The sequence below is a fragment of the Denticeps clupeoides genome, chromosome 4, assembly GCF_900700375.1.
Source record: "Denticeps clupeoides chromosome 4, fDenClu1.1, whole genome shotgun sequence".
NCBI lineage: Eukaryota > Metazoa > Chordata > Actinopteri > Clupeiformes > Denticipitidae > Denticeps > Denticeps clupeoides.
In genome coordinates, this window is record NC_041710.1 from 8,498,169 (window position 1) to 8,521,493 (window position 23,325).

Below are 23,325 nucleotides of genomic sequence, written 5' to 3' on the forward strand. Positions count from 1 at the left end.
TGCCGTTTCTTGTTGTTTTCTTTTTTTTTCCACGTTACAGGACCTCTGTCGGCAATAAAATCTTCCATTTGGCGGATTAAACCTGACAAAAGAAATAAGATAGTAATCGGCAACCTGCAATGCGTTTCTGCTTCGCGTACTTTCTTTCTCGTGGCAACTTTTAACTCAGGCTGACTTCACGCCGTATGAATTGGGAAGAAGCTGCGAGACCTTAAATAACCCCCCCTTTTTTGGGGGGAATATTTCTATGTATGAATACCTGGACCGAACGGACTTTTATAGAGAAGAAGTCACTTCCTCCGTGGATCCTGCGGACTCGCGTGGACGGCGATGCGCGCTCACAGACGATTTTCATCTCTAAAAAAAAAAAAAACTCGCGTGACTTTGGACGAAAGTTTTGTGTTTTTTTTTTTTTTTTTAATCTGGTGTATAAATAAAGACGCCTCGCCGGTATAAGAATCTGGTGTAAAAGCAGGTGTCCGCTCCCCGGGTAAATGCCCGCCGGACCGCGATGATGCTGCTCAGGCTGCTGGCGCTGCTCCTCGTCGCGCTCCACGCCGCGCGCTCGGACCCGGTCCGGAGGTACCGGCGCGCCCTGGCGCAGCGGGCGGACCGGGACCGGGCGCTGGCGGCGGCCGAGCAGTGCGGCTCCGTCGGCCCCAGGCAGCAGCCGGCGCGCAGGTCGGCTCGACAGCGCCCCCCGACGGCGAGGGCGCGGCTGAAGGAGGTCTACTACCGGGCGACCGGGAGCGGGCGGCTGTGCACTGGTGGCTGTGGTGACAAGGACGAGGTAGGGGACAACGTGGACTCGGGGGAGGCTGCTCGTGAGGACACGTTTCTAATACCCCAAAAAGACTTCGGAGGTCCTGCTGGTGACCCCGAATCTGGCCACCGGGGCACCTCAAAGCTAAAGGCCAGATGGGCAGCCTTGGCCGAGGGTCTGCTTCTGCAGAAACGATTTGCACGCAGTCCCCTCACGTCCCACCAAAAGACTTGGCCCCCCCACGACGAGCCCAACGCCACCCTGAGTGACCACTCGGCCGAGAGCGAGGAGTACTCGGGGGAGCAGGACGGACCCCGCGCCCCGGCCAAAGACCGCTGGCCCGCCGACTTCCAGAAGCTCCCTCCCGGGTGGATGAGCGCTCTGTACTTCAGCGGACGGGCGGAGCAGCTGAGGGTCAACCCGGCGGCCGGTGTGGAGCTGCCCCGCACAAAGTTCAGCATCGAGCTGTGGGTCAAGCCGGAGGGCGGCCAGAAGAACCCGGCGTTCCTGGCGGGTGAGTGACCCCACGGCCAGGAGAGGTCGAGTCTCCACATGTCACCACACACACACACACACACACACATACATACAGGCTCCGCTACGCGCCACACACTGACCAGACTTCCCAACGAGAGGCAGGACAAGTGGTCACCACCTGGCCCTCACATCTGCCGTCCACGTCCTACACCAGGTCCGCTCCCGGGCCCCCCAGGACCCGTCCATTCATTCTCGGCTGTAGGTTCGCCCGCCCCCGGCCCCGAGCCCTGATTTATCCCCGAACGGCAACAGCTTGCTTGAGCGTTTTCCTTCCCTGTGAGACGGGCGGGCTGGAGGAAGCCGTGCGCTTTGATGTCGGGGAATGTCTGCATGCCGGGGAGGGGCCGGCACGGAACGCCGGTGGCACAGACAGGCCCGAGGTGCTTAATCATCAAACACGCAAATAAGACAAAAGGGCACGGTAATTCCACGAAGCCTCGGCGGCGGCAGCGCTGGAAACGTGCTGTTTTGTTTTCGCTCAGAGGGCGCGGCGGATTGGAGGTGCAACGTGGAACAGATTATATCTGGAACCGCTTTGCGGAGCGGCGAGCCAAACCTGAAGTTCTGCGCGTTGCTACCTGGGCAAAGTTCTCCTGTTGCGGGCAGGGGTGCCAAGCACCGAGGCCTGCTGTGGACGGGCATACCACAAATAGCCCACAGCCCTGGCAACTGCCGCAAACGCGCCCGGCATTCTGGCACGGATCACCACGGACCACGCGTAGCGTGCGGATGGGCCGCTTCGGGAAGTATTGTACAGATATGGTACAGATAATAGGAATTTGACCCGTTTGTGAATATCGGCTGAGCCGAAACAGACATCTTTCTCATCCCGATCCGCCGAGGCGCCACTGAGCAAAGCACCGGGTGCCTGTCATGGCTGCCCACTGCTCACTCAGGGTGATGGGTTAAATGCAGAGGACAAATTTCACTGTGTGCACTCTGTGCTGGGTTGCTGTGTATCACATGTGACAATCACTTCACTTCACACTAAAAGCAGAGGACACATCTTGTTGTGTCACCGTGTGCTGGGCTGCAGTGCATCACAATGACAATCACTTCACTTTCAAGCTGCTGTTCGGCGTGATGCTGTTCAAACGTGGCAGGCTTACGGAGATCATAGTTCTGGCAAGCTGTTGATTTGGTGTGACAAATTTCATGAATTATGGTCAGATATTGAGTAGGAGGTACGTTGCTATAATTTCACTTTCCCACAGACGTTAAAATGTACGTTTTGAACAAGCTAAAGATCCATAGCCAAGGCAAACATGATCAAACGGATCAAAGAGTTTACTGGAAACAATCTTGAAGTTTCACAGTTGTACGAAATACACACACACACACACACACTGCTGTTGTCCTGCCGCACCACACAATCAATAACCGAACACACACCCGCGTAACGACTCGGAGATCAATCTTAAGAAACGGCAGTGAGCTGTTTGAACCGACATCAAAGCGCAAGAACGCTTCGCTTTCCTCTCTCTCGCGGCCCCGGCACATGTCCGAGATGGGGCTGTTCATCTGGTCGCCAGCGCCGGGGTAGAAACCAGAACGGGACGTCAGGAATCCCCCACCTGGCCGCTGATGCAGCTCTACAGAAAAAGATGCGTTTATCCGAATTTTCTTTCCCAACGGTCACTGCTTGTACTGGATGTGCGAGTCCTCTGTTTGTGTGTGTGTGTGTGTGTTTGTTGGTGCATGTCTGTTCCAGTCTGTGTGCCACAGGGTATGCCCATTTCTTTTGGTGTGTGACACAGCAAGTGTGTGTGTGTGTGTGTGTGAGTGTAATTATGTGTGTGTAAGTGGATCCAACTCTTGAGTGTGCACTTTTTCACAGCCCGTGTGTGTTCTCGCCTGTGTGCTTGCCTGCGCGCGTGTGTGTGCGTGAGCGAAGGGGTTCCCTGACCTTTCCCTGTCCTGCCATGGAACATCTGGCTGCCAGATGTGACCACTCTTTGTGAAAAGCAGCTGTGAGAATCGGTGGCTTTTTTTTTGGGGGGGGGTAAAAAAGAAATAAATAAATAAATAAATAACTTGTCGGCTAATTGAAATCAAATGAAAAGACATTTGGTGATGGATTCGTGTCTATTTTTGAAATACGCTTTTGCCATCTATTTTAGGAGTGTTTGACAACTGTTCTCACCCCATGAGCGACAAAGGCTGGGTGGTCGGCATTCACACAGCAGACCCGGCGGGAAGAAAAGACGGACGGTACTTTTTCACCCTCCGCACGGACCGCGCGCCCAAAGCCACCACCATCACGGGCCACCAGCGCTACCACCCCGGCACCTGGACCCACCTGGTGGCCAGCTACGACGGCCGGAAGATGGCCCTGTACGTGGACGGCGCCAAGGTCGGGGAGAGCGGCCAGCAGTCCGGCGCGCTCTACAGTCCGTTCATGAAGACGTGTCGAACGTTCCTGCTGGGAGGGGACCAGGCGGACGCTGGCCGCGGTTTCCGGGGGTATTTAGGAGGCCTGGTGTTGTGGGGCGTGCCCCGGGCCCAGGAGGACCTTCTCAAGGGCTCTGTCCACGCCAGACGGCAGGATCCCCTGCTTGCCGTGTGGGCCGACTTCTCTCACGTAGAACATCAGTGGATGCCCTTCAAAGACAGACACCACCCGGATATTGTAGCCCTTCCCATTCCTGAACGTGAGCTTGTCTCGCCCTTTCTCCCACCCCCTTGTGGGGTTACTGCCTGTGACAACAAGGATGTCATCCTGAGCTACAATGAGAACTGGCAGCTTCGCACCGAAAAGCGCATTCGGTACCGCGTGGTGAACATCTGTAACAACGATGGCAGCCTCCCGACGGTCTCTTCCAGGCAGATCCAGCAGCAGCACCAGGCCCTAGCGGAGGCGTTCCGGCCCTACAACCTCACCGTGGAGCTGACTGTCCACACGGTACGCAACTCATCCCTGCGCCAGCGCTTCGTCCTCAGCAACTGCCCCATTTCCAAGATCGGCAACAGGCGCTGCGATCCGGAGTGCGACCACCCCCGCACCGGCCATGATGGAGGGGACTGCCTGCGCTTGGGGCCGTGCTACAACTGGTGGAGGCAGGATGGGGAGTGCAATGCGGAGTGCAACACCATCCACTACGACTACGACGATGGCGATTGCTGCGACCCCGATGTCACGGACGTCACGAAGACCTGTTTTGACCCTGAATCATCCTATAGGTAGGATTCATTTGCCCCTTCAGGCTTTGCCAGTAGAAAATAAAAATAGCTTCAAACTGGCTGAAAAACAGCGAACAGAGTGAAGTGTGCTTGAAATAAAGATAAGACGAATGCTATACATTCATCATAAACGACTTGTCCAGTTGAATGCACTACATGATGTAACGCAGCCATCCTTGTTTGCGCAATTTATGAATCTTTCTAGGCCGAAGACTTGCGGCATGGGAGTATGTGGTCTGGACATATTAATGGCACTTTAAGTGTCCAAACAAAAATAAAAAAAAAATCTGAAGGAAAGCGTAGGTCATCAGTCATTTGTAGGGCATTGCTATTGGTCAACTTTTTCTATGCAATGAATTGGCTAAACAAAAGCATAACAAAACATATTAAAGCAAAGCTTGAATTCCAACATAGCGGTGGACATGAGGCTTGAAAGGAGGCCTCAACTTGCCGGTGTGAGGGCAATGTTTTGATCACAGGACGCTGTCCCCCTCAGGCATCCACTAGGCTCTGCATCTGTAGAGAGCTGGTAAGAAAAGCAATCATCTACTGTATGCTGGCTTCACCCTGTGCATATCGAGCAGCTGGCACAGACTAGGTGGTGGCTAAATCAATGGCTCTCCCTCACACCCTGCAACTTTGATTTCTTTGTGTTCCATTCCTTCTGTGAACGTATCTACATGTCTCACACTATTTATTAATGTCAGCTTATCAATAAGCAATGCTCAGTTATTTAATCCATTTGCAAGCAGAAATGTTTAATCACCGATGCATCAGTTGCACTTTTGATCTGGTCACCCTGGTTCAGAGGTTTTTATCAGTAGTGATTTTTTAACATTTTCTTCAGATGGAGGATCTGTGCATGTTGACATCACTCCAGTAGCCAAAGTCTTAATGTGTCAGATCAACACACTTGTCAGATATGTGTTTAATACCTTACCATGGAGTGTGATTCACTGGATGACACAAGTACATATCAGGCTTAATTTTTCAAACTATGTGCTCAGCATGGGGCTCGTTTGTTAGTGTAAGGACAAAGGCAATCCCCCAGGATTTACACATACAGATAGATAAAACAAGAAAGAAACAGAATCTGTGACATATTGAGAGGCGTGGGTTTCATTGGGGGAAAAGATGCGGAATGATGAAGAAGTGCGCGTGAGAGCTGTCATTCATCTAATGGAACACTCCATTAGATGACATTAGTTAATAACACTCCAGAAACAGAATTTTATCTTCAGCTTGAGCTTTGAAGGGCTCTTTTGTTTTAGTCCAATTTCCGTACTTTATTTTTTTTAAATAAAGCTGCTGTTTTACTGTTACTGGCAGTATGCCGACTTCGTTCTAGTCTGCAAAATCAACCACTTGAGTTCCAACAAGAGCCATGTCAGAAGATTATCAGTAATAATGCTAGGTCAACGGGGAATGATTAACAGGTTAACTTTACTATTGTGTACCCTTGCACAAAAGCTGAAATTAATATTGCAGTAAATGCACAGCTTTTTGTACGTTGGAGCATGAACATTTCATACGTATTCCCAATTAGACTCATTCAGACTGTCAGCATAGATTCAGCATTTACATTTATAGCATTTAGCAGACACTCTTATCCAGATAGACTTACATAAGTGCTTTAAAATGTCTGTCGTTGCAGTCCCTCATTTTGTTCACTAGGATCTGGTTTGTTGACACCATTGGCTTAATAACTTTGAATATTTAAATATATTGAAGAGCCCTGTTCGAACATCTAATAGTAGTTCATTCCACTACCAAAGCAGAGAGGAGTCTGGATTAATGCTTTCCAAGTACCTTGAGAGATGGTGGTACCAGTGGAGAAGTGCTGGAAGAACAGAGAGATTGAGCTGCAGAGTGATGAGAGATCTGAGGTAGGAGGGTGCTGACACGTCCTTGACCTTGCAGGCAAGCATCAGTATTTTGAATCTGATGCTGGCAGCTATGGGGAACGAGTGGAGGAAAGGTAGCAGTGGAGTGGTGTGGGAGAATTTGGGAAGAATTTGGGAAGTCGTGCTGCGACGTTCTGGATCAGCTGGAGAGGTCGAGCAGCGCTGAGAAGAAGACCAGCCAGGAGTCTAGTCTGGATATAACCAGAGATTGGACAAGGATCTGAGTAGCCTGCGTTGCTAAAAATGTACAAATCTTTCTAGTGTAATGGAGAACGAATCGACACGTGCGAGAGAGATGTGAGAAATGTGAGATGAGGAGGAGAGGGAAGTCCATGGTAACCCCAAGGTTGCATGAAGTGACAGAAGGTGAGATTAGAAAATTGTCCTGGGGAGGAATTAGCGGGAATGAATAATAGTTCAGATTTGCTGGGGTTGACTCTCAGATGATTAGCTGCCATCCAGGATTGCTGGTAAATGTTAAGTTTAAGGTGAAAATTGGTCCATGTCAGCAATGATTTCATCGGGGGAAAAGCCACTGGAACACTCTGTTGTTGATGAAAACCACAATACACATGGTGAAAACCAGCAACACATGTTATTTTGAGTTTGTCATATTACACACTGTGCAAAACATAAAATTTTAAACCCTGGAAGCATTCTGAAAAGCATGCCGAAGTGGGTTTCAGAGTGTGGCCAAAGTACACACTTAATGTGACTAAACAGCAAAACCAGAAGTCTGCTCTGTTCACAGTGACAGCTATTCTGATTGGGCTTTAAATGCAGCGACACCCTGATGCCTTGCTCGTTCAACTATGCACTGTTCAATTAGAAATACTTCATCTGTTATAAGCAAATGCAATGCAGAGAAAAATAAAGTTTTTCTATAATTCGCCAATGAAACGTAAGCAAGATTACATATCACAATAATCATTGAGCATCAAATAGTAGTCTGGCCCTCGTGCACTGAACAAGCACGCATTTTTATAGTAGGAACGCTACTTGCTGGTCCGCAGTGGTCATGGAGGCTTGTTTGGAGGATAGGGTTTTATTTGCCGCGGTGCGGTGCCAGGGCTGCGGCTTCTATCTTAACCAGGTGTAGGGGTTTTATCGCCAGGGAAGGACTGAAGGATCTGGGACGCTCCGATCTGAGGTTTTCTATCTGTTCCTGGAGAATTCCCACAGAGATAAATGGGGCCCTGGCGATGGATTTGGATGGCCGTCTGCGGAGCGGAGGTGGTTGTTTTTCGCAGGACCCCTTTTTAAAGAGGACAACAGAAGGGCTACAGCCAAACCTCAAGTTCGTGTGTGATAGGGCAGCCTATGCGTCAGACTAATCAGGGTGTGCCGCTGAGAATCTACACTTTCTGGGTCATTTCTGGCCGCTGTATGTGCACGCATCTGTGTGTTTGCAAGAGCGGGATGTTTGTAGTTTGTGCTCTTTGGTGTGTCGTTCATTCAGATGGGCAATCTTGTGTGTTTTAAAATGCTGGTTAGGAAAAGGTGGTCTAAACCACTGCAGGGCTGACGCCAGTGCACTTAGCTACAATCCAAAACATGCAATATGGAGAGGAACCTCCTGTTTGTTTCAGCGACAGCAGTCAGAGATTTCCCTCAGCACTTTTGATTAGATAATAAGTGAAGACTGCCAGAGCTACCAAGGCTCTGGGAAGTCTTGTGGCTTTTTTTTTTTTCGAGCTGAGTGATGATGCCCTGGCAGTGCTGTGGCCGAGGAGAATTAATGCAGAGATGACATTTTGATAGCAGTTGCATGGCTCTTTTTCTTTTGAAGTTGAATTCTGAGTTATAATCCAGGTTTCGGCAGTATGGCCAGTTTCCTGTCTCTGTCACTGTAGACATGTTGTTTGAAAGGAGCAGGTACAAAGAAAAGAACTAAATGAAAAAAATTGGTTTTACTATTTTAAAGGTGCACATAGACAATTAATACTACAGCGAACAGGGGGCAGCATTTGACCAGAAAGAAAAGCAAAAAAAAAAACCCTCTCCATAGTCCTGCTGCTATGCTGCACATAACCATGAAACCAAATTGTCAAACACTGCAGCACAGCACACGGTGACACAACATAATCTGTCCTCTGCTTTTAATCCACCACCCTTAGTGAGCAGTGGGCAGCCATGAATGGCGCCCGGGGAGCAGTGTATGGGGACGGTGCTTTTCTCAGTGGCACCGGCAACGTTCTGATTACGGTGCTGCTTCCTTAACCATTTGGCCACTACTGTCCCTGTCCCTGTCCTTGTCCTATATATATTCACTTATTATCTAATCATCTAATCATATATATATATGATGTGGAAAATTTGAATAAATCTCTTCATCAGTACTTCTATGCTGGTAGAATTATTAGCAGTGTTACTGCAAGCATTAGCCAGAGTGTTTATTACGTTGTCGTTGCTTAAAATTGCTGCCACTAGGTTTGGTGCAGAATCACTCGTGGTGGGGAACAATTCACCTGTTTAGCGAATTAACATTCTCAAAATGGCACCAACGGCTTGGTGACGTCAGATTTCATTCCATTTTCATTCTATATATTCAGACTTTATTCCATATATTCAGACTTCATTCCATATATTCAGAATTCATTCTATATTCAGACTTTATTCCATATATTCAGACTTCATTCTATATTCAGACTTTCATTCCATATATTCAGACTTCATTCCATATATTCAGACTTTCATTCCATATATTCAGACTTTCATTCCATATATTCAGACTTCATTCCATATATTCAGACTTTCATTCCATATATTCAGACTTCATTCCATATATTCAGACTTCATTCTATATATTCAGACTTTATTCCATATATTCAGACTTTCATTCCATATTTTCAGACTTCATTCTATATTCAGACTTTCATTCCATATATTCAGACTTCATTCCATATATTCAGACTTTCATTCCATATATTCAGACTTCATTCCATATATTCAGACTTCATTTCATATATTCAGACTTTCATTCCATATATTCAGACTTCATTCCATATATTCAGACTTTCATTCCATATATTCAGACTTCATTCCATATATTCAGACTTCATTTCATATATTCAGACTTTCATTCCATATATTCAGACTTCATTCCATATATTCAAGTTTCATTCCATATATAAAGACTTTTATTCGATATATTCAGACTTCAGACTTCATTCCATATATTCAAGTTTCATTCCATATATTCGAACTTTCATTCCATACATTCAAGTTTCTTGGTGTGTGTACCCAGCCACAACTTGTAGGTAACTCATAGATATGTTTTAAAAAACCCAAATTGTGTTGTACAACAAAAGTCTGGATCCCAAAAACGTTGATAACAGCCTCAAAAGCATAATTCTTTGAAGTGAATAAGTGAATGTTAAGTGCAACTATGTAGTGAAGGTCAACATTACTGAGAACTCCGGTTAACAGTTTTCATCCTTTGACAACAGTAATGATGTCTTTCATCAGCTATCATGTAGTTGCAGACTCATATATACAGTCTGCAACTACGTGATAGCATGTCACCACACACAGGCATGTCACCACACACAGCAATGGGCATCCATGTGTGTGTGTGTGTGTGTGTGTGTGTGTATATATATATATATATATATACACACATATATATACTTCAAAAGAAAAAAATATATATACTGGGTCTATATGGGTCTCTATGGGTCTGTATGGTTCTTTGATTATGTTTTTCTTCTTTACCGGTCAGTGATGAAATTAGTTTTATAAATATAAAGACCCATACAGACCCATACGGGAAGTTCTGAGATTGCTGCAAGAATATCATGTGGTTCTGTGGACTTCCTGCTCAATTGCTCAATAAATGAATGGCTATGAAAGACAGACCCCCTTTCCTGCTGTCTTTTTGCTCCTTTCACATGCTCTGCACATGCTTTGTCAGATGCTTTTTATTTGGAGAAAAACATTTCAGATTGCTACCCATTACAAAAGATTACAACTCAGTAGTTTAAAATACATTCAACACACCAACCATAATTATATGTTGGTGAGTAATAGCCTTTATTCCCTGGAGCAAGTAATTGGTCCAAAAAAACTGAAATCCATTGACAAAGCTTTGCTTCTTGTGAAGCTTTTCAGTATTAAAAGACAGGATATGATTTTCATTCATGATTTAATTCAACTGTTTGTTCTGATTTTCAGCAGAATTTGAAACTTGCCCCGAAGAAACCTGTCAGCTTTTACAAATAACTCTCAGTTGCTAGTTAGCCACTAATGTCCAGGCAAGAAAAGAACATTTATTTATTCCAAAATACTTTGCTAATTGGACATGTAAGTAGTGTTCTTTCTTTTTCCAGTGTTTCCCATCTTGTCGCGCAGATGACGTCACTTCCTCAATACACATATAATACGGCATTTCAAGATACTTGCAGTGGGTTAGAAGATGGCTGGGAGAAAATGATAATATAAGATAATGATATGATAAAATAATGATAATATAAGATAACTTTGATTTAATTATGAATAGGGGTTTGACAAAAAGTTTGAAAATTTAGTTTTTGTCTGTACTTGTACTTGTACTGCATTGACTGGGTTTTCATTGAATAGAACTAGACTAAAATGTCATTAGGTTTCGTGGATTAAATCTAAGATAGAATAATCATGGATAATTCTGACCAAAATATGACTAAAATATCTTTTAGTTGACTGAAACTTGACTAGACTGGAATGAGTATGCACATGAGTATGCACATAAAATCTAAAATGGCTGCTTGATGCAAAGCCTAGACTGAAACTAAAATTAAGGCAGGCCGGCAAAAACAACTATGAGCGTTAGGCCACAGTGCTTACTACCAACATTTTTATAGTGTATTAAACATAGTGTTTTTCTATTTAGCTCCCTTTTGTGCATGTATCAGTGGGCGCTGACTTGGAAACAACTTTCAAGCTGCTATACGTGTACTTTCTGAACAGTCAGTTTAAATGTGTATTTACTCGTTTTTGTCTTATAGCCAAATCACTATCCTCTCCTTTCTCTCCTTATGTGTCTCTTCTTCACAATTCAGGGCCTACCTGAGCATAAGAGAGCTGAAACAGTTGCTTCATTTGAGCAGTTCTAAAACTCTCAATGTCTTCTTTGCTAACAACTCTGCCCGTGAGGAACTAGCAGGGGCAGCCACCTGGCCATGGGCAAAGGAAGCCCTTTCTCATCAAGGTAAGCCCGTGTTCATCAGCTCTACTGGTACTCGGTTCCATTTTTTGAATACAAACTCTATTGCGTATGGATCCATTTCTATGACCTACATGACATTTTTATTAAAACTGCAAAACAAAACTATGACAAGAGTTCATACACCATTGGGCCATTACTACCCCCCCAAAATGTAGCTTTTAACATTTACATTTATGACATTTGTCAGATGCTGTTGTCCAGAGTGACATACGTGAGTCTCTGTCAGAGAATATATTCTGAAACTTTTGCTAGTAAATGATACCAATTTCTCTAAAATTATTGATGACGTGATACAGTATGGATGTTGTGCATTTTGAAAAACTCCTCTGTTCAGAGATCCAGTTGAAATTCATTCTACCGTTTAGGAGACTAAACAGAGGAGAGTCTAAATGCCTGTACTTTTAGAGACAGTGGTTGGCCAGTGTTTGAGGACCAAGGGAGCCTGGTGAAGTAATTTGAAACTGATGGAGACAGATACAGAGGGCTAGTGGAGGAAACACAGCAATGGGATTGTATGGGAGAACCTGTTGCTGACTGACTGCATTTGTATGTAGATTTTGACACAGGTGGAAAACAAGTCATGCAGCTGCATTCTGGATCAGTTGAGAGGGTTGATTGCTGTTCAGAGGCAGTCCTGGCAGGTCTAGATTTGAGATGACAAGGGACTAGGGCTGGGTAAAAATTACTACACATAACTACAATGACTTTGATCCTTAATAAAATAAGAAAAAAATACCCCCAAAAATGCTAGATTATTTGCATGTTAGTTACCAACCTTTTTATTTTGCTATTGAGCCATTGAGCAAGCATATTCAATGCATTTATAATGGGATTAAGTTGATGATGACTGACAGCTATGAAGCGAATAACTTGACTCTGGATAATTAAAAAAAATCACAAGGAAAAGAAGAATTAAAAATCATTGTTTTTTTTTTTTGGTTTACTAGCAAAGAGCAGCATTTTTTTGTGTAACACAGCACTTTGTGCCTGTTTGAACAATGTACCAGTTTCAAACCTGCTCAAATTGTTTTTAAGAACTTAAGTTTAAACATAAGATTTCATTCTGATATACAGTACAAAGCAGTAATGTGTGCAAAGCAGTAATGAGTTATTTCACTTTTTTTGTTAAGTACATAACTCCACATGTGTTCATTCATAGTTTTGATGCCTTCAGTGAGAATCTACCAATGTAAATGGCCATGGAAATAAAGAAAACACATTGAATGAGAAGGTGTGTCCAAGCTTTTGGCCTGTACTGTACATATCAATAAAAAAACGGTGAAAACCGGTGAAATCCACGAGCAAGAAAGACCAGAAAACAGACTGATAATTGTTCATGTTTTACCCGAAGGTTGCATGCGGTGACTAGAGGAGAGTTTAGATGATCAGAGAGATGTCCAGGGAGCTCCTGGTGTAGAGATGAATCATTTTTAATAGGCTCCACATTCAGCCTGTTAGCTGCCATCCATGATAAGACGTTTGCCAGACATGTAAAGATGGGAGGAAAGGTGAGGATTAGTTGAGTGTTGTCTTCACAGCAGTGGTATGAGAACCCATGTGAGGATGTGACCTCACTGAGAGAACAAGTCAAAAGAGGTAACACAGTAAAGTACCATGCCCTGAGGGATGCCAGTGTAGATTCTGCATGGAGTAGATATGGATCCACGTCAACGGATATCACCTGTCTTCTAGGTAGGAAGCAAGCAAACTATAAATCAATTTAGATTCTTCTATCCAGACACCATCAGACTGATATTGTTAACATGTGACTATCAGTGAGACCAGTCAGAACGTAGCAGTTTTATTCTCAAACGAAAAACAAAAAGAAAAATACAATATTGATATTAAAAAAAAAAAACACTTGCCATCCCAATCTCTGTTAGAAATCGTGACCGCTCCTTCAAGATCCTATGAGTAACTCTCCAAACATCTATCTGTGTTTTCACTCTCCCATTCTCTCCTCTACTCCTCGCTGCACTTGGTGTTCCTGTTTAATGGGCTGTGATCTCGGGTATAAAAGTAAACACTTAGCGCACGCATGGATTTCCCACTACATTGCCTCCTAATCATTAGGGCTTTCCACTGTAAAAAGGTTAAGAAAAAGAATGAAAGAACCCACAACAACCAAACATAAACAGAGAGGGTAATACCTACCTGCCAGCTGACTTTACTGCTCTCATTACTGCCTGTGTTTTAGAGCTCATTAAACTAGAGCCGTCTCTCCCCGCTGCCGTCGCCCTAAAACCTTATTCATCATTTCTCTTGCAGGATCAGCCAGCCCTAATAAGACATTAACTATCATTAATGGGGTAGCATGAGAAATTAGACCATCAAATAGTAATTTGTTAACGTAGTTACTTTAATGTCTGTCCAGTACACTGTATCGTAAAAGGAATTTTTATTGCTCCAGGGCATTTCTGTGCCATTCAGCCCAAGCCGATATTCAGTGGAGGGGAAGGATGCGTGTCTTTGATGTTCAATAACTGATACTTGTTCTTGCCTGCTGGCCTCTGAGCTCCAGATGAGGTTCTGAGGTCAGTCGCTCAAACGGCTTCTTTCTTTGATCAATTGAGGCAACATTGCACAACCGAGAGGCTGAAGTTGTGTGTATACTATTCCTAGGAAGGGAAAAGGCAGCCACTCTTTGCACTTCAGATTCTGCAGTACATCAGGCTCCTTGTCTTTTCCCTAGAGACTCAGTCTGCCTCCTGGCACATCCATTATCTACCGAGGGGACGGTGTGCATTCCAGCACAGATGTGTGTGTTCCTCCTCAGAGCTTGCGAGCACACTGAGGTTCCACAGTGTCCCATGAACTGCCACACTCAGCTTTTTATCTCCCAGCTGCTGAGGAGTTAACCTGATGGCGAAAACGAAATATCATGCATATTCAATGTGTGCAGTCACCTCAACATTTGTTGTTTTAAGAAGGTGTACATATTACGTTTGTACAGTCATAACATTACATTTATCAGTCGCCCTTATCCAGAGTGACTTACAATCAGTAGTTACAGTCCCCCTGGAGACACTCAGTGTCTTGTTCAGGGACACAATGGTAGGAAGTGGGGTTTGAACCTGGGACTTTGTGGTGTTCTGGTTCATAGGCGAGTGTGTTACCCACTAGATCATTTAGGCCCAGGCTAGATACTCACCTCTACAGGAATCACACAGTGTTCTGGACCTACTTTGAGGTCTAAATGGGTGATTAGCTTTTCATAACTTGCTTTGCAGCCAGTGCTTTTTTGTTTCCTCACTATATGCTATATTTTGTAGGCAATTACAAAAAGTCATGGATCTGGCTATAAAATGTTAAGTATTCTGAATGTAACATTATACTGATTTACCAATATTTGGATTTTTAAAATCATACCAGTAGGTCCAGTGATATTTTCATCCAGTTAATGCATTGCATTACTCATCATGAGTGTGTTAACCTTGTTCTGTTACCTTCTTTAAAAAAAATATGTCCACTGTCATCATATCCTGGTCTGAGCTTGACATCTTTATATAGAACACTGTCATATATGAAAATGATATGATGTTGTGCTGGCAATTTGTTGAAATTTGTTAATTTCAATAACTTAAAAATGTTCATCTTAAAGTGATTATAAGTGAATATAATAAATCAAGTAACTAAAGGGAATGATTCAAGTATCAAGTCCTACTTTTTGAGCTGTTATCTGTTTAATCTTTTCCTGGATTTTAAGTGGCTATAAATGTCACATCGTTTAAGCCTTTTACAGCATCGGTTGGTAATAAAACATCTGTGCTGTTATCCAGAAGGCTTGTAAGATTTTGAAGCTTTAAGAAAGATAGCATCTGTAGTCATCTGTAGCTTGATGCTACCAGGAATTCTCTATTTTTCTCAATACAGTTGTTAAATGATATATTAATTTTTAAATGAAATATTAATATTTTTACATTTTACGTGGCATATTGTTCTCAAGTTTCTTTTAAAATAGTTTTAAAAAAATTCACTTGTTTGTTTACAGGTGGAATGATTCTAAACCCATCATATTTTGGCACCACGGGGCACAACAACACCATGATCCATGAAATGGGCCACATTTTTGGATTGTACCATGTCTTCAAAGGTGTTAGTGAACGCGATTCGTGTGATGACCCCTGCCAGGAAACGTCTGCTTCCTTGGAAACGGGGGACTTGTGTGCTGACACAGCCCCCACACCAAAATCCAAAGCCTGCCGTGACCCTGACCCCACAAATGACACATGTGGCATCACCCACTTCTACAACACCCCTTACAGAAACTACATGAGTTACACAGGTAAGAATTAGACTCTGATACAGAATATCAGTCAGAATGAGCGAAAGTGAAGTGATTGTCATTGTGAAACACAGCACACGGCGACAAAACGAAATGTGTCCTCGGCTTTTAACCCATCACCCTTGGTGAGCAGTGGGCAGCCATGACAGACGCCTGTGGGAGAGCAGTGTGTGGGGATGGTGTTTTGCTCAGTGGCACCTCAGTTGCACAATGGCAGCTCGGGTTTCCGCTTCCTCAGCCACTAGGCCACCACTGCCCCTGTGGGGTTTACAGGCCCATACCACCCAACTCTATTGTGCAGTTTGACATTGGCATAGATAATAACAATAACATATTGGTATACCCTTGTGCTAGTGTTATATATGGGACCATGATATATGTATCACAGGAATTGAAAACAAGAGAAAACAAGAAAATGAGAGCGGAATTTATAATTTAATCCAGCAACCTAATTGAAGGATTAAGGAGAACATACAATATAACAATTTCAGATGTGGTTTATCTGTTTTTGATAGATTATTTATGTGTGCGTGATAATTTGCATGAAATCTGGCATGCACTAATATATGTATTTAGAGACTAGATGTGTTAGAAAATATTGATACAGCTATATATCATGATATTTTATGTGGTGATATTGTATTGATACAGGAACATCAAATATCAGTATTGTATACAAATTTAGTTCACCAGGTGGTGCTGTCAAGCGTTTTCTTTAGTGAGGTCAGTAGAGATGAGCATTGGCGTGTGACTACAACCTCCACACCTGTAGATGGCGCTGTACTGCTGGGTACTGCTTGGCATTTCAGTCACAAAATCAATGTGACAGACCAATCACAGCATCTGGTATTTCAGCTCTGTTGTTACATTTTCAAATGAACTGTAGAATATGTACAGTATGTGCAGTGTATGTTCAGTATCACAATATATCATGATATAATCGTATCGTGACACATGTATCGTGATACGTGTCATATTGTGAGATCCTTGTGAATACGCACCCTTATTAGAGACTGTTCACAACTGAATGTATATGAAATGTTTTAACATTTGGTAGTGGTGCAACAGGGGCAGTGGTGGCCTAGCGGTTAAGGAAGCTGCCCCGTAATCAGAAGGTTGCCGGTTCGAATCCCGATCCGCCAAGGTGCCACTGAGGTGGCACTGAGCAAAGCACCGTCCCCACACACAGCTCCCCGGGCACCTGTCATGGCTGCACACTGCTCACCAAGGGTGATGGTTTAAATGCAGAGGACATTCACTGTGTATCACAAGTGAAAATCACTTCACTTTATCACTTAAGTATAATTTGGAAAATATTTCAATTGAATAGTCAGATGTTATCGTGATGTTCAATTCCGTGTAAGAATTGTGTTGGGATGAAATTCTTTTTTTTTTACAGACGATGACTGCACCAATCATTTCACACCTAATCAAGTTGCCCGAATGCACTGCTATGTGGATTTAGTCTATCAGAACTGGGTCCAGGACAGAAAACCCACCACCATTTTCCTCTCACCAATATTGATCGGTCAGAGTTCAAACTCGGTAACAATTCACTGGCTACCTCCTATCAGCGGGCCGCTCAGCCAAGGGTAAGCTGTCTATCAAGTCCATTACTGATATTGCAATATGATAGGTATTAAGTTTAGAATTTCCACCTGAATCCTGATTCTTTGCTAATTCTTTGGGTCTTGCAGTGGCACTTCCAAAAATTCCAGATTTTTTCTTCCTCTGAAGTCAGAACTGTTTTTACCAGGTCAGTATTTAATTCTGAAACTTTTTTCCTTTTCAATGTCACCTCAGAGAGGGTGCAGTGAGCTGTCAGAGCTGCGACGAGAACGGAGTTCTTCATCAGTACGCTTACGAGGCCACATCACCCCATACCTGCGACTCTTCAGGATACTGGACGCCTGAGGAGGCTGTTGGTGAGAGTTACCTGATGTTTTTTTTATGCTTTTTATCCAAAATCCGTTGAATGATTTTGCAACACATACCACGCCTAACTCAGAGTGACTTTGTGTGCCAAAGCAGATAGTCATGTCAAAAACGAAACAATCTGCACACATGTGAACAATTTCTCCAGAAACCCGAGCGTGATGGTGGAGGTGCAGTATCACACAGCATCGGGTAATCACTCCCCATGATGAAGGGAGGCTCGGAGCTTGGCCATCTCATCCTGGCAGCTCATCCAGAGCCGGTGTAGTCATGAGGATGGTCCTAAACTATCTTGCACGCCGGGTGCGTGCAACAGCAAGGAAGTCTGGAACCTTTTAAGGAGTAAATCATTAAATAATAATTGCCGGGATGAAGAGGCTGCATGTTTTTTTGGCCATTAGAAAAACAGGGTTGTTGGCGCAGGTTCGAGTTTTGGTAATATTGGGAAGTTTCCAGGCTTGGGCTGTCATAAAAGGGGAGGGGAGGGTGCGGGACTCTCTATATCCTGTGTAGCTTTGGATCTTTATTCTCTATCTAACTATCTAACAGATGTTCCTGATTATTATAATCCGGGGGGCTGAAGTTTGATGTGACCTTTTTTGTTTTTTTGTAAAATTGACCAAAATATGTGTAAGAATGCATGCAAAAAGCATTTTTTTTTTCATCATTGATATAATTAAAATATGTATGTGACTTTTGCGATACAAATAAAATACAACATAACATGAAGTCCTTGATATCCCTGGCAATATTGCACACCTTTGCAGGCCCCAGAGCTGCCGTGCATTCTGGGTATACTTTCGTAGCAGGGATATATGGCTAAGGGCTGCGGAAAGCGGGCAGATGACACGCTCACTGATCTCGCCGCTCGTCAGGTCCCGCCGGGAGTGCTGGGCCACATCTGACGGAACGATTAAAGCAGGCCTGTGTGCGCGCGGCCCTTGCTCTGTTTATCTGACCAATTTAGTTTTATGGTTTGCCTTGGCCCACCGCTGCTCACCCTGCACACATCAACACATGTGCGGCCCCATCAGAGCATTTGTCTGTCTCTCCGTCTGCCTGCCTCTTCATTTCGCTCCTGTCATGACCCTGTTAATCGAACAGTTTAACTTTGGAGGCCAGGCCACAGAAACTTTAAACCTGGACCCAACAAATAAATGTTTGTGTGGCCGGTGACAGCCGGCCGATTTATGCTTCTTGAGGTCTGTAGTAGTAGTAGTTGAGCAGAGTTCCTCTCAGGATCAGGTTCTTCCAGTGCGCCCCTGTGAGAGTGGCACTGAGCGTGGCCCTCCTGACTTCCCCCTACATATCGTGCTGAAGACTTCCTACTTGCAAACTCTTACTTGATAAATAATTCTGTGAGCCCTGTCCTTACCAATTAGGACGCCAATCTGTCTCCCAGGCGGAGTTTCACCTGGGGATATCGGTCAGGCGAGGCCTGTGAAAATGCGCCTCACATCCATTGCCAGGACATGTGGTTTTTCCCAGCGTATCACGCTTCCTCTCTCCCGGCTTCCATCTCTTCTCCCAGCCCCTGTTGCTCAACTCCTGTGGTCTCTGAGGTGCTAAAGCACAGACTGCATCACTGTGAACTCCCCGTGCTTCTGTTCTCATGTGGTGGCTGCCATTGCACTGAAAGAGGCACCTCTAAAAGAGCAAGGAACTTGATGTCCTTCTAAACTGTGCATTTAGTACTTAAGTTTCTAAATGTTTAAAGACGGCTGCAGCCAAAACATTCAATCTCACTTTTAAATCTCTCTTTCTCTAAATTACCCATTAGCTTGAATAAACAAAGTTTATTGGGTCATTTTTGTCAGTGACATTGTTGCTATTTCATTAGTGGTGATAATATTTAATATTGAGAGGTTTTAGGGGCTCTTTCTGTCACTTTTCCTCACTTAAACGTTATCGTAGTCTAAACAATAGATTAATTTGGTATGTGTGTCCTCATATTTATTACTTTGTGAGGGCCAAATGCAATTTCAGTTATTATGGAGACATGTTCTGGTCTTTTTTTCTGCTGCTTTTGTTGGAGCTATTATAGCCCATACTAGGCAAAATGCATATTTCTAAAGATCCATGTGTTAATAACACTTTGACTTTTAATAATAACTAACCTTTTTAAGAGCCTTTGAGTATTTGAGTGCATGTGCATCTCCAGGTGCCCCAGATGTGTACCAGCCATGTGAGCCCAGCATTCAAGCCTGGAGCCCTGAGGTCAGTCTGTACGATGCAAACATGTCATCACCCTGCCCACATGGCAGCGGGTGTCTGCTGGAGTTACGCTTCCTCCACCCCGTCGTCCCTGACAGTCTGACCGTGTGGGTCACTTACATCTCTGCCAGTAAGTCCCATGCTCTTGGGAAAGACACTCGTGTCTTATCGTGGTCTGCAGTGACCGTCCTCCTGCAGGCATTTCTTTTGCCAGAATCCAATAATTGCTTATCTTCACTGATTTAATCTATGAGCTCACTGTCCTTCAGAAGGTTGCACCTGCAGTCCTGATTCTAAAAAAACGAATACATTTCCCAGCATAAATAAACGTGAACACATCATGGTTTTAATTTATACGAAAAGGGCTTGCATTAATGATGAAATGGGAATTGCGGTTCTTTAGACCACCGATCTCAGTTATTTACATCATGATGCTTGTTCATTTAGAATTTCACCCATTTTATTGCTTCTGTACATTATGTTGTGCTGTAGCTCGCATGGCACTGTGTCTGTTGTCATTGGCTCTGTGATGCACTTAATGTCTTCAATATTTCAAATTACCTTAAGAAAAAGCATTTCATATAGGATTATTCATATGTTTTACCAAATACATTTAATGCTAGATCTCTGAGTGCTTAGCTTTAATAAATGCGCTTTATTTAGTGTAAAATATGTTATTTATGTTTTCTTTATTTGTAAGATCTCTGTATGTCCCATGGTGCCTCTCTGTCTCCACAGATATTCAGGCCATCTCTAACATTGAGTTCCTGCTGGAGAATGGCGACTCTCTCCATGCTGGCCCCCAGAACGCCTTCTGTGACATGCCCCTCACTCTGGGTGTCAATTCAGGCGACAGGAAAGTAACAGCTGTCAAAATCTCTACCTTTGACAAGAAGCTAGAGATCGATGCCGTCCTGCTGGCCTCACGACCCCACAATCCACTCTGCTCCAGCTGCAAGGCTCTGCATTACAGAATTCACCGTAAACCACCCTTCACTGATGACCCCAATCCAGTTCGGCAGAGCCACCTCTCATTTACAGACAGGCAAGGGATTATGGGAGTTTTCCCCACTCTTAAAATACTCCTACTAACACTATCCCGATCAACAGCAGACTAATTTATAAATACTTTATTATATCTTTTCCTGGGGCAACACCAAAGATATGATACTTTAATACAATATAAAATAGTCAGTGCACAGCCTGTGTAATAGTGTTAATTTGCTGTTCCCTCAAAATAACTTAACACATAGCCACTAATGTCTAAGCCGCTGGCAACCAATGTGAGTACACCCCTAAAGGAAAATGTAAATTGTGCCCAAATTGTATCATGCGACTTGTTAGTGTTACAAGGTGTCAGGTGTGAATGTGGAGCAGGTGTGTTAAACCTCTCATACTGTAGTCACTGTAGTTCAACATGGCCAAGTCCATAATGCGGTTTAACAGGGTGGTAGTAGCCTAGTGGGTAAGACACTCGCCTGTGAACCAGGAGACCCAGGTTCAAATCCCGCTTACTACCATTGTGTCCCTGAGCAAGACACTTAACCCTAAGTTGCTCCAGGGGGGGACTGTCCCTGTAACTACTGATTGTAAGTCGCTCTGGATAAGGGCGTCTGATAAATGCTGTAAATGTAAATGTAACAGGACAGATTCCAGTCAGAACAGGCCTCGCCATTGGTCCACTAAAGAAGTTGAGAGCACATGCTCAGCATCATATCCAGAGGTTGAAAATAGACGTATAAATGCTGCCAGCAATGAGGCAGAAGTTGACTGGGTGAGGGATCAACCTGTCAGAGCTCAGACTATATGCATCAAACTGGTCTCTTGTCCCAGAAGGAAGAGTCCTCTAAAGATGATGCACAAGACAGCTTGCAAGCAATTTGCTGAAGATAAGCAAACTAAGGACATGGATTACTGGATAAACTTATTTGGTTCAAATATGTCCAGCGTATGAGAACAAAGACAAGTGTGTCTTGCTTACAATCAAGAATGGTGGTGGGAATGTAACAATCTGGCTGAATGAGTGCTGAACGTGAATGGCACCATGTACTGTGACAGAGCAGAGAAGGATCCCCTCTCTTCGGAAACTGGGATGCAGGGCAGTATTCCAATAACGACCCCAAACACGTCTCCAAAACCACCACTGCCTTGCTAAAGATACTGAGGGTGAAGGTGCTGGATTGGACATGCATGTCTCCAGACCTAAACCCTATTGAGGATTTGTGGTACATTCTCAAATAGGAGGTGGAGGAGCGCAATGTCTCTAACATCCACGAGCTCTGTGATGGAGGATAAGAGGATTATAATGGATCCAATAACATATTTACAAAAATTTAAATGGTGTTTTATTAATTTTTTCATTGCACTTCCTGAAATTATTACTGTACAAGGACTTAACACCCAGTTAAACTTTCAGCATAGTTCACTGTGTGTTCCAGGCTGTAGCTCTTGTAAAAAAGCACATCTTGTGAGCGAACAAAGATCAAATTCTATTGCAAAAGAGGGAATAATCCCACAGAACAGGAACTCCTGACAGTCATCCAGGAGCTCACAGCTAATGGCCCGGTCTGAGATAAACCAGAAATACATGCGTTTTCAATCTGCAATCTGACCCCATCCACAGTAGCATTAAATATTTATAGCATAAAAATGAATAATGACTTTTATGAAGTTAGATAAATATCAGATACAAGGCTTTAAAATCCCAGGATGCGAGCAGACCGTTTTGCCATTAAACTATTTTGCTTTTTTTAAATATTTTTTTATTTTCCAATTTGATGTCAATTGCTACCACTCCACATAACATGAACTTGACTGAATGTTTACATGCATATGTTTCATATGCTAGTAAGACTGCATTTTGTGTATTCTCATCATATTTCCATCAGGTCCTAATAGCAAAAAAAAAAAAAAAAAGCGATCTTTTTCATCTCCAGAAAGTTCCATCCACCAGGCCTGTAAGTGCAAAAAGATGTAAAAACCAAGGGGAATTGAGTTATGTAGTGGGGAGAGGGGAGGAAAGGAGAGGAGAGAAGAGGAGGGGAAAAGGACTAGGGATATGTGTGTGATGTGTGTATGTGAGTGAGAGTGAGAGTGAGACGCTCTTCAATATGTACCAAATGCGACTGTTCTACCAGTAGAAACTGTAAACACCTCTATATCACCTATATCTTGACCCTTTCCTCTCTGAGAGAGACGGGGGCTTTGGAGCAGGTAGACGCCGAGGTTTTCAGAGAAAGGGAGGTGGTGAACGATGAAGATATAGTGGAGGTTACAGGTACAGGATGAGGCTACAGGAGAGACG

The 23,325-nt window shown here is 43.9% G+C and overlaps 1 protein-coding gene across 3 annotated transcripts in view; it reads left to right on the top strand.

The window, feature by feature from the left end:
• Window positions 1-432: 432 nt before the first annotated feature.
• pappa2 (pappalysin 2) overlaps window positions 433-23,325 on the top strand; it is a 42,179-nt gene continuing 19,286 nt past the window's right edge. For all 3 annotated transcript variants that reach the window (XM_028978275.1, XM_028978276.1, XM_028978277.1), the window contains exons 1-8: window positions 433-1,277; window positions 3,421-4,480; window positions 11,421-11,569; window positions 15,579-15,872; window positions 17,272-17,464; window positions 17,676-17,797; window positions 19,969-20,151; window positions 20,760-21,066. In XM_028978275.1, the coding sequence (XP_028834108.1) occupies window positions 512-1,277; window positions 3,421-4,480; window positions 11,421-11,569; window positions 15,579-15,872; window positions 17,272-17,464; window positions 17,676-17,797; window positions 19,969-20,151; window positions 20,760-21,066 (3,074 nt within the window). In that variant the 5' untranslated portion in view covers window positions 433-511. The remainder of the gene's footprint in view (window positions 1,278-3,420; window positions 4,481-11,420; window positions 11,570-15,578; window positions 15,873-17,271; window positions 17,465-17,675; window positions 17,798-19,968; window positions 20,152-20,759; window positions 21,067-23,325) is intronic.